This window comes from Drosophila rhopaloa, unplaced genomic scaffold, assembly GCF_018152115.1.
Source record: "Drosophila rhopaloa isolate 14029-0021.01 unplaced genomic scaffold, ASM1815211v1 contig_178, whole genome shotgun sequence".
Lineage (NCBI taxonomy): Eukaryota > Metazoa > Arthropoda > Insecta > Diptera > Drosophilidae > Drosophila > Drosophila rhopaloa.
In genome coordinates, this window is record NW_025335059.1 from 10,908,947 (window position 1) to 10,921,549 (window position 12,603).

Sequence of the window (12,603 nt, forward strand, 5' to 3'; positions counted from 1 at the left end):
CAGACTTCCCTCTCTGTCGCGCACTGCAACGCTTCACTTGTGCCTGTGGTTGTTATTTTTGTTGCAGTTCAGTGAGTTGCGACTTGTGCGCCACTGCTCATAAGCTTCATTAACGGACGGCCAAGGCAGACAACAAAAGCCAGCAAAGCTCCCGAAAAATGTTTGCCACTATTTTTCGCCCCGCCTCGGTTTTTTCCGAAGCTATTCACAATTTTACTGGCTGGAAAAATCGGTGGCTATGTCCGGAGACATCCTATTGTTTATTTCCTTACCATATAAAAAAAAACTTTAATTACGCACCGAGTTGGCAAAAAAAAAACAATGCAATTTTATTTCTACATCCTTCTATTTATTTATTATTTTTTAATGGATTATATTTTAATACTTTTTTTTTTAATTTTTATAGTGGATTATCTAAAATGTTAGAATGAAAAGAGCAAAAGGCTAATTATGTAAAGCGTATAAAAGTGTTTTTATGTACTTTTATTTTCTTATTGTTTTTTGTTAGTTTTTCATTAAAAATCTATTTCCTTTTCATCTGTAAAATGTGCATGGTACAAAAAAGTTAAAAAAAATAAATGCTATAACATAATAAACCATAATGTTAAAACAAGCAACACATAAATATTAACCATTTTAGTCACATAGTTTAATAAATAAAATGACATGTTCAACCAATGTTGGGCAGCCCATAAAAATCAGTCACATCATTAAATTTCCATATAGTTGTAATATCTAGTAAACCTTTTTTTTATTACCTACCTCCAATATTAGTTTTATTATTCAATTAAATAGAAAATCAATTTGCATTTCAAATATTTTCTTTACATATTTCTCATGCTTTCTTTTCAAACTTGACGATCAGATCGTTTGACACTCTTTACTGGTGTAAGCGCTTTCTACCGTGGGTTTTCCGAAAAATGTCCAGTGGGTGTGGCATAATCGTATGTGTCATGCCCCATCCGATATGTTAGGAATGTTCGTGGGCGATATTTTGAAAATACAGTGGATCAGGAAACTTGTTGATAGCTTGTATAAAATCAAATTTAAAAAATTCCATGTTATAAGAACTAAGTTGTTGTATATTTCAATATTTATCTTGCCCTTTCCAGGTGGACCAAAAAGTGTAAATAGGGCATTGAATAGCCATTACTTTTCTTAAACACTGTGACCACTGTCGGTCATGAACTGAAAGTTTCAGCCTCTGTTGTTATAATACAATTACGCTGCATTGCTGTTAGATCAGCCCCTTTTTTTCTTGCCCTCTATGTCGGGTGTTGTTTACATTTTCAAATTTAAATCAATTTTGTTTCTGATTGCGGTTTAAGTGGCAGGTTCCAGTCCACAGTTTTCAGTTTGCGGCCCCATCTCTTTTCTTTCTTTATGTTTATTGCTGCCATATGTGTTTGGTATCTGGATCTGTATCAGTCTGTGTGGCATTCTCGTGTTGTCAAACAATGCGCATATGGATACTGTATCTGTATCTAAATAAATGTATCTTTTATTACCCATATATTGTGAGACAGTTGTTTTGGGTGCAGCGCAAACAATTGTCGAAACGATCTCACATCTCCCCTCGCCCTTCATTTCCACTTCACTAGAAATATATTTTTGATTGGACTTGCCCCTTGGGACCTCCTTGATTCCCACAACTTTTTCCTAGACACAGTTTACATTTCACTTACAATCAATATTGTGGCCTCTTTCAATTGCTTCACATATTTTATTTATTGGGGTAAAATGTATTTGAAGCGATTGATTGCTATTTATTAAAAATGTTTTGATTTTGAAAGGGATTTGCTGATTTTATTGGCATATTATTCATATTCGAAAACTTTTAATTTAAGCGCGATTCAGATTACTAATTACGGGTAATTTGGTTATCTTAAATATGCAAAGAGCGATAAGATAAATAAAACAAATATTAGCTTAAAAGAATTATTCCTCTGGCCGGTAAAAATATTGATTATTTCTGTCTATAATTGAATTTTGTTGTATAGGCTTAAATATTTTTAAATAAAAACTCCAAAGAAAAGAAATCTTAAAATAATTTAAGTGTTATTTAAAATGCAAACATGATTGGAATTTGACAGCAAATGATTTCGCAGTTTATTTAAGATTAGATTAGGCCTCTAAAATCTTCCATAGAACAGTAAACATCCAGCAAATACAAGCTCTGAACAAGCCCCCTAACCTAAGTATTGTATCTCCCTTTATATGTTTGGCAATTTAAGGAGATATATAAAAGTACTTCAGTAAATGCCAGTAAATAAACCACAGCAGACCCTATTTAATCGAAACCGATTGCCCTACAAAAAAGACCAAGGGCGTAGCGTTGCTATTATATCAATTTCACAAAGAAGCATTTATTGGTGAAGTGGTTCTCGCTTATCTCGCTTGGAACCAGAAGGTTCTTTAGTATTCCTCAAAGCAAATAATATGTTTATTTGTTTTGTTAATATTTTGATATTTATTTGATAATTCATAATCATTTAAGACTAATTAAATTGGTCTACACATTTATTGAAAAACAAGAAGAGAATCAAACATTATTACATTTTAAATGTGAAACAAAAAAGGTAATAAGCGTCAGCAAGCAAATGTTTATATACCCTTCAGAAATACAATATAATTCTAAAAAAAACTCTATTTTTTTGATTTTTATTCGTATTTGTTTAAGAACAATTTTTAATACAGTATTCGATCGTTTCTATGTCATATATATGATATAGTCGTCTGATCAAAATCTTATTTTTGAAATAATAACTAATAAAACTCTTTATCATTGTTTATTTGTTATTGTTATTGTTATTTATTATTTGTATAAATTTATTTTTTTAATTTTCCTATTGTTCTTATGGGAGCGATATGATATAGTCGTCGATCCGGCCCATTTCGACTTATAGACTGCAATTATAATATTCTCTTTAAGGGGATTATTATTAATATATTATTATTTATATAGCTTATAATTTGTAGACCTTTGTATACATTTGTATTGCTGAATCTTTTTAAATGAAAAAAAAAATGAACCACGAAAGATAATTTCTATTTTTCATATGTACGCTTTAGAAAGGAAAGAGTAGCTTAATAAACCTATACAAATATTCTAACATTTGGGAAAAAACATAAAAATCCAAGATAAATATAAAATGCAAATTTGTATCACTTCTTACAAGTACACTCTTGCTTATTTAATTAAACTCTTTTATACAGGTAGTCTTTGACTTAGATCTTCAAGTTGACGCCGGGGTAACCCTTGGCATTCAGACCAGTGACCTGGTAGGTGGTACCAGCAGGGTCTGGCACGTCGAACTTTTGGGCTGTTGTCACATACAGAATATCCAAGTTGGGACCTCCAAAGGCGACCGAAGTGATTTGAGTGGTGGGAATTTTAATTTCCAGAAGTATTTTGCCGGTGCTGCATTAAATTACCAGTTATTCAATGTTCATCTTGGAATATGAAACTTTAAACTCACCTTGGATTGACCTTGAATACGGAACCTCCGTGGAAGGTGGCCACATAGATGTTTCCCTCCGTATCCACGGTCATGCCATCGGGGTACAATGGACCCTCTGGACGGATTTTCCTCAGATCGAAGATGACCTTTGGATTGCTTACGTCTCCGGTGCTCTGATTGTAGTCATAGGCCACCACCTCGAAGTTGTTTGTGTCGACGTAGTAGAACTTCTTGGCCTTGGTATCCCAGGCCAGGCCATTGGAGATGCCCACCTTTTCCCTAAGGCGCTTTGGCTGACCGCCGGCCTGCCAGCTGTAAAGATTACCCAGACCACTGCTTGAAGATGTCGCCTTCGCCGCTCATGGTGCCACCGTAAAAACGTCCGTTCGGGTCGGTTTTGGCATCATTAATTCGGTTGTCCTTCAGATCCGATTCAACCTCGAATAGGGTGCGCACGACCTTGGCCACTGCTGAGACTCCATCCCACTTGACAATGGAAACGCGACGAGCGCAACCAACAGCAAACTCCTGCGGTTTTTTGTCAATCGGCAGGATAAAGGAAGCGAAGGTCTCGCCCTCGATTTTCGCTTTGTACACCTTGTTCTGCTTGAAATCGTAGCGATTAATGCCGGCAGAATCGAGGTCCACGTAGTACAGACTCTGGGTGTCCACATCCCAGTGGGGTCCCTCGCCCAGACCGGCATGGGAACCGGGAATAGCTTCAACCTTGTATGACATCTGAAATTTGAAATATATTATAATCATCGTTTTTAATTTTGTATTATTTAGTTTACTCTTCAAAGCTGATAATTACATAAACAATGACCGAAACGTATTATATAGTAATTAAGTTTCTATACACAGTATAAAATAAACAACAAGCGCTTTGGAATTTAATTGCACATGAATGTGACACTCTCTCTTCTTTTTTTCTCACCTTTGAGATTTATTAATTATTGAGTGCTCGAAAACCGTTGAACACTTTTCAGTCAGCTCTAACGTACGCAAACTGAATTGAATCGCGTTAGTTGAAATGCTTTTATAGAGGTTCTCGCACCAATACATGCCGTATGCTATATAAAGCTGTTATCAGCTTATGACACCAACACACAAAAATATAGGCTAAATTAATTATTGAGGTAAGCTCCATCATCTATGATTGTGCAAAATTTTCAGCCACACTTAAATTAACTAGAGCTAGTTGATTCCTATTTCAACAAATATTTTGTTTAAGTCTTCTGATGTGTTAAATACATTTTATTTGGAATATGAAAAAAAAACAAATCAATCAAAATATATAAATAAATGTAAATATACTATTTTTTTAGAATATTAATTATACACTATTTTATTATTTTATAAATAGCACATAATATATGTATGTATATTGCGTCTACAACTTTTTAAAAATTTTAACAAGATATTAAATATTTTCAATAAAAAGGAAAATTAATTTTTTGCAATCCAAACCTAGCTATTAAATTTTAACTGTAATTATTTATCTCAGTTGTCTTATCAAATTCGTAAATATATTGCTACGAAATAATGCCATAACAATCTCATCACACATTTTTTAGATTTCATGAATTTATCAAACATCTATGTATGTCTATCTATTATCTTCGTTAATAAAAACATACATGTGTGGTAGATATAATTAACTATTGTTTTGCTTTTCATATTTTGATTTGGTAGCCATGGAGAGGCACTTAAAAAGTGTATGGAAATGAAAGGCCGTAAAACCAAAGGTTTACCACTACGGTTTGTCTTATCAATTTCCATAAACAACCAACTTAAACTCAAGTTGTTTTTCTTTTGAGAGTGCGAGCGGGTCATTGATTAAACCTTTTGCGGTGGTGCCATGGCAACTTGGTTTTTGTGTGTTGTGCCCTTCATGTGTCCCACTCGCACCCCAATGGAGTGGAGTGTCTTCTACGTACTCCTCGTATATAGTATGATATTAGTACGCGACTGTGTTTCTCTCTTGACTCCTTGGCGTGTAATTAAGCTGGCGGGGGGAGGGAGGTGGAGATAGATAAGAAAGGCCGTCCACTTGGACAGTGGGTCACTCGAGCGTCGTCTCCCCGCTTTGGTCTTTTACTGTACTTGTCCATGGCAGTTTTTCCTCTCCTTCATATGGCTCTGCAACATCAACACCAATGGCAACAACCATAATAAAAACTAATGAGTTGCTCGGTTGTTATACCCGTGGTTCGTAGTTACTGGGGTATACTACATTCGAGCAGAGATATGTAACAGAATCTGCAGTGGATATAAATGGACATCCATTCTTAAAAACTATATACTAAAAACTACAAATATACTAAGAATGTCCCAAATTTAATAACGATCAGAATAAATAATGATATAGAACTAATAGTACTCACAGTTGACCGGTGAGGATTCAGAATTATAGACAACTGAACTTGTCCTTTAAAACTCCAAAATAAGGACATTATGTAATAATATACAAAATTAAATAATGTATAATAATAAATAAACACTCAGGAAGAATGTAGTACTATATAACTTTCTATGGATCAGTCAAAATAATGATCTTAGTACCGGGTAATTTATAGTTCGGTATCCGTTCCAACTTGTTGTTGCTGACCGATGTTGCTGCTGTCTGCTATGTGTCTTTGGCCCAGTGCATTACCCTTTGCCACACTTTACACGCTTGCATTCTTTTGATTTCTTTATTTCTTTTGTGCTCCTCGTGGAGTTCTGTCTTAATTATCTGTAATTGATTACATCTAAGCGGGCGCCCTAAGTGGCGATTGTTTACCTAGAAATTAAACGCACCGAACAAACAGAGTGCGTAAACAAATAAAAACAAGCGTGAGTCTGGAGGGAAAATAACCTTTGCGATGATAGGATCCTCAAAAATGAAAAGCCGAAGATGATGCAGCAGATGCAGGCTGTGCATTGATACACGATAATGCTCTTAAGTGCTTGAAAACACTCTGTGTCCCTGAGTTTTGCTCACTCTCAATTTCTGACTGCTCTTTATTCAGCTGGCTGAATAAAAATTACTCACTCAAAATTATAAATACCAGGAAAAGGTATTGTTTTTTTCAAGAAATAGTTTACCACTGTTTTTGAGCCTATTTTTAATATAGAGTTGTTAAGGGGAAGTTTATTTATATTTGAAAATTGGTATGAAAACTTTGCTGGAACCAAAACTTAGACCAAGTTTCTTTTGCGTTTTCCACTCAACGCTCACATGACTCATGACAGCAAAGCGCTAGCAGCTGTCAGGGCTAGCAGTTAGCCGCTAGAGAGTTTCACTCGACTCTCGCTCTTGCTCAGCCGTACTCTCCACCGCATTTTCTCTCTCTGTAAATGTATCTCATTCAGCAAAACTCAGCTATCGGCTCGCAGCTGTTGGAGAGTGAGACTCTGGCAGTATTTTCCTTTAGTTGTCAAACAATTGCAGAGCGGCGTACAACGCGATATCGCTTTGCTGGATTATTTTTTTCGTCGTATCTAGTACTGAAATTGTATCATCTGCGAGATACACGCATATTCTTCTGCCTAGCACACGTGTTACAATATTTTGTAAGCAAATATATACATAACAAATACGAGTGTTCAAGGGCCCCAAACAAAGAGCAGATTCTGCGTCATCTGATCTCGGGGAGCTGAATCACTTCACAACCTTTATTCTCATCGCGAGTGTCGGTGAATTGTATCTGTGTGATGCGAAGACGCGCTTCGATCGCGTTCTACATTTTCGATTCGGTATAATTAAAACCGGGCACACAGAAAATAAATAAAAACCAAGAGATCGGCTCTGTTTTTGCATACTAAATAATCAATAAAATATATCAAGTTGTTGTGCCAGGTATTACGAAACCCCGGCACTAAAAGTGAAATTTTTAACGCAACTGCCCGAAAGTTCCCCATAGCAAAACCGAAAAATATTTATCTCCGTGTGTTGGCAAAAAAAAAATGAAAAGTGACTTGTGACCATATCAGAGAAATCAAATGATTCCGCAGTCGAAAATATCAGTAAATAAAACCTAAATAAACCCACTTAGACGGTGCAGCGCTTTCATTTGGATTAATCAATTTTCATTTTCGGACAACCAACCAACAGGCATGCTTTACAGCGTTTTCCACATTCTGCCGAGACCCGTTTTAAATGAGATTTAACTAGATAAATGGTGCGTATTTTCAAGCCTTCTAGTTCATATAACCCAAATAAGCTTTGATAAATTGAATTCCTCACACACCAGTTTTCTGAAACTGCTAGCGGAAGTCGAAATCACTTTAAATCCGATCAATTTAATGATGTATTTCTTGTGAATGTTTAAATTTTTTTTTTAGTTTGGTGAAGGTTTTTTTGGTTATTGTGTTGTGATGATCGATCCGATCTATAATTTTATTTCTCTGGCATTTACAATAACAAATATTTTAAAAATATCAATTCCATGGTTATGATATTACTAAAATGCTTTAGAAATATAACAAGGGAAAACAAGGCCTATGGAAAAGCCCATATTCCTTCTTTGATAATAATATTAAAGTGCCGGTATTATTCATGAATAATACATGTATGTGTATCAAATGTTTATTAGTCGTTTTCCAGACTTATTATATCAATATATGACTAACGAATTAAATATTTATTTTTAAACAATAAATGTATTTCCTTTCTTGAAGGTTTAGATTCTAAGTTCATCCACCTCTGATACACCCGCATTCCGCTAATAACCTTTCCCAACACGAATAATTTACTGCACATACCATACCACCCCAATCCCTGCCTGCATATTTTTTTCATTGCAATTTTTTTAACCACCCCATTTGGACAACCTCTTCTGTAACCTTCTGCATTACTTAGCTAATTACATAGACAAGCTACGAAATGACCAAGACAGAGAGACTACCTCTTTCGCTCCTCACTATATTTATCTTGTTAATTAAGAAGATAGCTAACTACGGGTTCATTTTTAATTGTTACAAGACGGTAATTTGTATGCAAGCCAACTACTGGGACTTCGTTTAGAGATCTTAAGAGGCTGTTATTATTTTATTCTCGAGTTCTACTCGACTCACTTGTGTCATTCATTTCGGATTGATTATGCACGGTCTTGACTCGGTTGAAAGCACACCCCTCTGGTACTCAAATATATATTATTCAACTAGAGCCATTTCCATGCGGGTTTTTCGGTTTAACTCCCCGCGTTAAGTCAGTTTGCTATATAGCAATTATTATTGTATTCCACTCGCCTCATATCTGGGAAACATTGTTTGGGGTCTTTGTGTGTGTGGGTTTGTGTTTCTGCCTTCTTTGTTTAATTTTTGCCCTGCTCTGTTGGCATTTTTAATTGTTTTGGCTGCGTTTTGTTCGCTTTTTTATATTATTGTTTGATTCAGCTTTTTTCCTTTTTTTGTTTGTTCGGGGAAATTGTCGCCAAAGCTTTGTCCATTTTATATTTTAAGCTAAATTAAAAAACAAAAACATAGAATGCAACTTGTTTTAGCCATACGTTGGTTAATTAAGTTCTCAACCCAATTGGTGCCTTTCTTTTTCATTTTTATTTTACACGTTTGGTTTTGACTTTTGTTTTCTTTTTGTAGCTTATTGCTTTATCTGGATATAAAAAAGAGCATAAATAAAATGGAGAGCAAAACTAATTAAAAACGTTTTCTTATTGCGAAAGCTTTTGGGAAGTGTACGAAGATATACTGTTGAGCTTTGTTACCATACACCACTGAAAACTATTTTTGAATGTACAGCTTTGGGGCCTAATGATTTCTTGAAATCGTATTGTTAAAAGCTGATCTCTATAACCCTTCTCTTTTTTATGCTTATTGGTTTATGTTTAAAACACACCTTTTTAATAAGATATTAATTCAAAAGAAAATGTTCTTAAGTCAATAATTCTATCCTTGACATCAAAATAGTAGAAATATACTGACCTTTTCAGACTGCTCCTCGCATTCGTCGATTTTTACTAATTTGCAGCTTACAGGTTTCGCTTCACAGGATTTTTCAGATTCTTCTTTCCGTTTTTTCTCAGCTTCCGCTTGCGCTTGTCTTTCTTTTTTCAACTGTTTGCATTTCGATGTGTAATCGTCCTTCTGCGGACATTCCTTCTTCGGGCAGACATTTAAATTTTCTTCGGATGTTGCACAATTTTCTGTCAGTCTTTTCTGACTACACTCCTCCTCCTCGCGCTTTCTTTGGCAATCTTGCTCCGGTTTCAGCTTTTGGCATTTCTTCTTTAGAGCCATCTCTTTGCACCGCTGTTCGAGGGCTAATTTCCGACAGTGCTCCTCCTGATCCTGCTCGGCTGTAGTCTGTTGTCGGATGTGGAACAGGCGGAAGGTGATCTGGTCCGCCGACATGGCATTAACCAGCACCATCGATCCCATTTGCCCTGGCTCGAGAATGTTCAACTTGGCTATTAGCTTTAAGCCCGACTGAATGATGCATCGAAAGTTAAAGCTACCGTGGACCATTTCCTCGACGAGCAGTGGGTACACGCCTCGAAAGATCAGGGAATGGGCCGCCTGGGACTGACAGCCAGTGAGCATTACGATGGGGCATGGTGGCCGCATGTGACTGACCATCTGGGCCACCATGGAGCACGGACTGGCCACCACTATTGCCCGGGCCTGGCCCACCGTGGCAGCCTCTGCGATTGCTGTGGTCACCGCCGAAATGTGATCGGCGGCACTGGTTCTGATCTCCCTTTTGAGGCTGTTCCGCAGACACTCGTACCATAGAACCGCCTCGACCTTGGCACAGATCCTGGCCATGCACTGCACACATTCCACCGGATACTTGCCCTTGGCCGTTTCGCCGGACAGCATTACGGCATCGCATCCATCGAAGATCGCATTGGCCACATCCGTGGCCTCGGCACGTGTGGGTCGCGGCTTGGTCATCATCGAGTCCATCATCTGGGTGGCACAGATCACCGGCTTGCCCACTTTGTTGCACTTGGCCACGATCGACTTCTGGGCCAGCGGCACATCCTCCGTTGGAATCTCGATGCCCATATCGCCGCGAGCCACCATTATGCCATCGAACTCGCGGATAATTTCGTCTATGTGGGCCAGACCCTGATGGTTCTCGATCTTGGCGATGATCTTTATGTGTTCACTCTTCGGTCCCAGTGCTTGGCGCATTTCGGTCAGAGCCTTGGCATCGCGGATGAACGACGCAAAGATCATGTCCACCTGCTGCTCCGCACCGAATTTGAGGTCCCGCTTATCCTGCTCGGTTACGGCGGGAAGATCTACCGGAATGCCAGGTAGATTGATTCCCTTGCGGGAGCCCAGTTTACCACCGTTCTCCACCTGGCAGATCACCTCATCGGCCGTGGATTCCTTTACCATTAGGGCAATTAAGCCGTCGTCGACAAAGATGAGGTTTCCAGGCTTCACAACGGAAGGTAATCGCTGATAGTCCACGTAGATCTTCTCCTTGGTGCAGTTCGCCTCCAGCTCCTTCTTTGTGCTCAGCGTGATCTTGTCGCCGGCCTTGAGTTCGATCTCGGCGGTGTCACTGCCACCGGCTAACTTTCCTGTCCGGATCTCCGGACCCTTGGTGTCCAGGGCAATGGCCACGGTCCTGGGCAGACCCGTTTGCTCCACGTACATGGAGATGGCCTTGCGCGCCGCCTGGATCGTCTTGCAATGGTATTCGTGGGTGCCGTGGGAGAAGTTAATACGCACCACCCGCATCCCGGCATGGATCATTTCCAGGAGAACTTCAGGACAGTTGGATGAGGGTCCAATGGTGCATATTATGCCACTGAGGGGCAACCTTAGAGCGGGTGCTTGGAACTGCAGCCGAGATTGGTAGTCCAGCTGGGAAAAGAAGGGTCCGCGGTCCAGCCTGAACTTCGATGGTTCCTAGAGGAGATTTGTCTGGCCAGTGATGGACTAACGAATCCAGTGTCGACTCACCATCTTCTTTTTGCAATGGCCAGCATTGCAGCGACATATTAGCATCGATAGGGAACTAGGACATCGGGACACATTGCAGAGGATCGCCCTCCGGCAAAGATTTCCGGCGTATGTCCGAATTTTGAAAACAAATTTGAGGAAACAAAATAAAATATATTTAAAATTGTATCTGTCAAGTCTAAACAGTTAAAACCAAAAGAAAGATATTACTTTATAGTGTTATTTATATTTTAGATTGTGTTTTTTTTCAAACGATTTTTAAATAATAAATAAATTATTTTAATAATTGTACCATTTAAAACACTCCTTGGAAAAGAAGTTGAGAATTGAGAGCCTTATCACAACCTACATCGGAAACCAATACAAATTTTCTTACATATACTCAGTTGTTTGTTGTGCCGAGTGCTCATATCAGCCAATTTTTTCTTTGAAATTTCCATTCTGTTTTGACAGTCGCTCAGTAGACTGATTCATTCACTTGCGCAATTTGTCCAACTCATCGCAGTTATTGTTTTGTTTGCTTAGAACGCAAATGCATTTGCCACAGCTGTCTGAATAATAGAGTGCAGTTAAAAGATATAGTAGGCAAGTTTTAACCTTGAGGTCCTGAAAAAGCCAAATAAAAAGCCCGTTATTTGCACTTTGTCTGGTTGTTTAACATTCGACTCTTAGCCGGTCGTAGTCTTTGTATTTCTGACTTGTGATATTTCGCACATTCACCAATTCACACACATATGTATGTGTTTGCCCCTTACACCCGTCCCTGGGAAATGGCACAATGCCGATATTATATGCTTATATATACTTCAATTTATTTTTTATTCATTTGCAAATTAAGTCGTATAATAATATTATAATAACTCGGTTGCAATTGTCATGTGATTTTTCGTAGAAAATAAATTTATACGACTGCTGCGTACCGATTGATGATGCATGATTTAACTCTTCTGCTTGGTGTGTTTCTTTATTGTATTATTTAGACTTTCATTTATAAGTAGCCATTTGTATTAATAAATATATATATATTTATAAAAATAACCATTTAAAACATATAAATGACTTTGATTACGTTGTATAATTCTTCTAAATCTTTGCTTTAAAATGATGTTCCTTCTATATTGTTACTAATACTGACGAATCAAGGTAACGAATCAAGGTATCAATTATTCTGTAATAATTTATTCCATCACAGAATAAGTAATACCTTATCGTTTAC

At 37.6% G+C, this 12,603-nt stretch overlaps 2 protein-coding genes across 5 annotated transcripts in view; one reads left to right on the plus strand and one right to left on the minus strand.

The window, feature by feature from the left end:
* LOC108043120 overlaps positions 1-12,603 on the plus strand; it is a 59,748-nt gene that overhangs the window by 2,321 nt on the left and 44,824 nt on the right. Inside the window, exons 1-2 of one of the 4 annotated variants that reach the window (XM_044459096.1) lie at positions 6,895-7,019; positions 7,561-7,627. The exons of the other annotated variants lie outside the window; for them this stretch is intronic. Of the exons in view, the coding sequence (XP_044315031.1) occupies positions 7,625-7,627 (3 nt within the window). The 5' untranslated portion in view covers positions 6,895-7,019; positions 7,561-7,624. Of the gene's footprint in view, positions 1-6,894; positions 7,020-7,560; positions 7,628-12,603 lie in introns of those variants that run through there. 4 annotated transcript variants of the gene reach the window in all.
* Positions 3,164-11,333, minus strand: LOC108042739. The gene is given in 4 exon segments (XM_017121168.2): positions 3,164-3,421; positions 3,480-3,796; positions 3,798-4,199; positions 9,390-11,333. Coding segments are annotated over 4 exon segments (2,700 nt in total). The 5' UTR covers positions 11,178-11,333; the 3' UTR covers positions 3,164-3,228.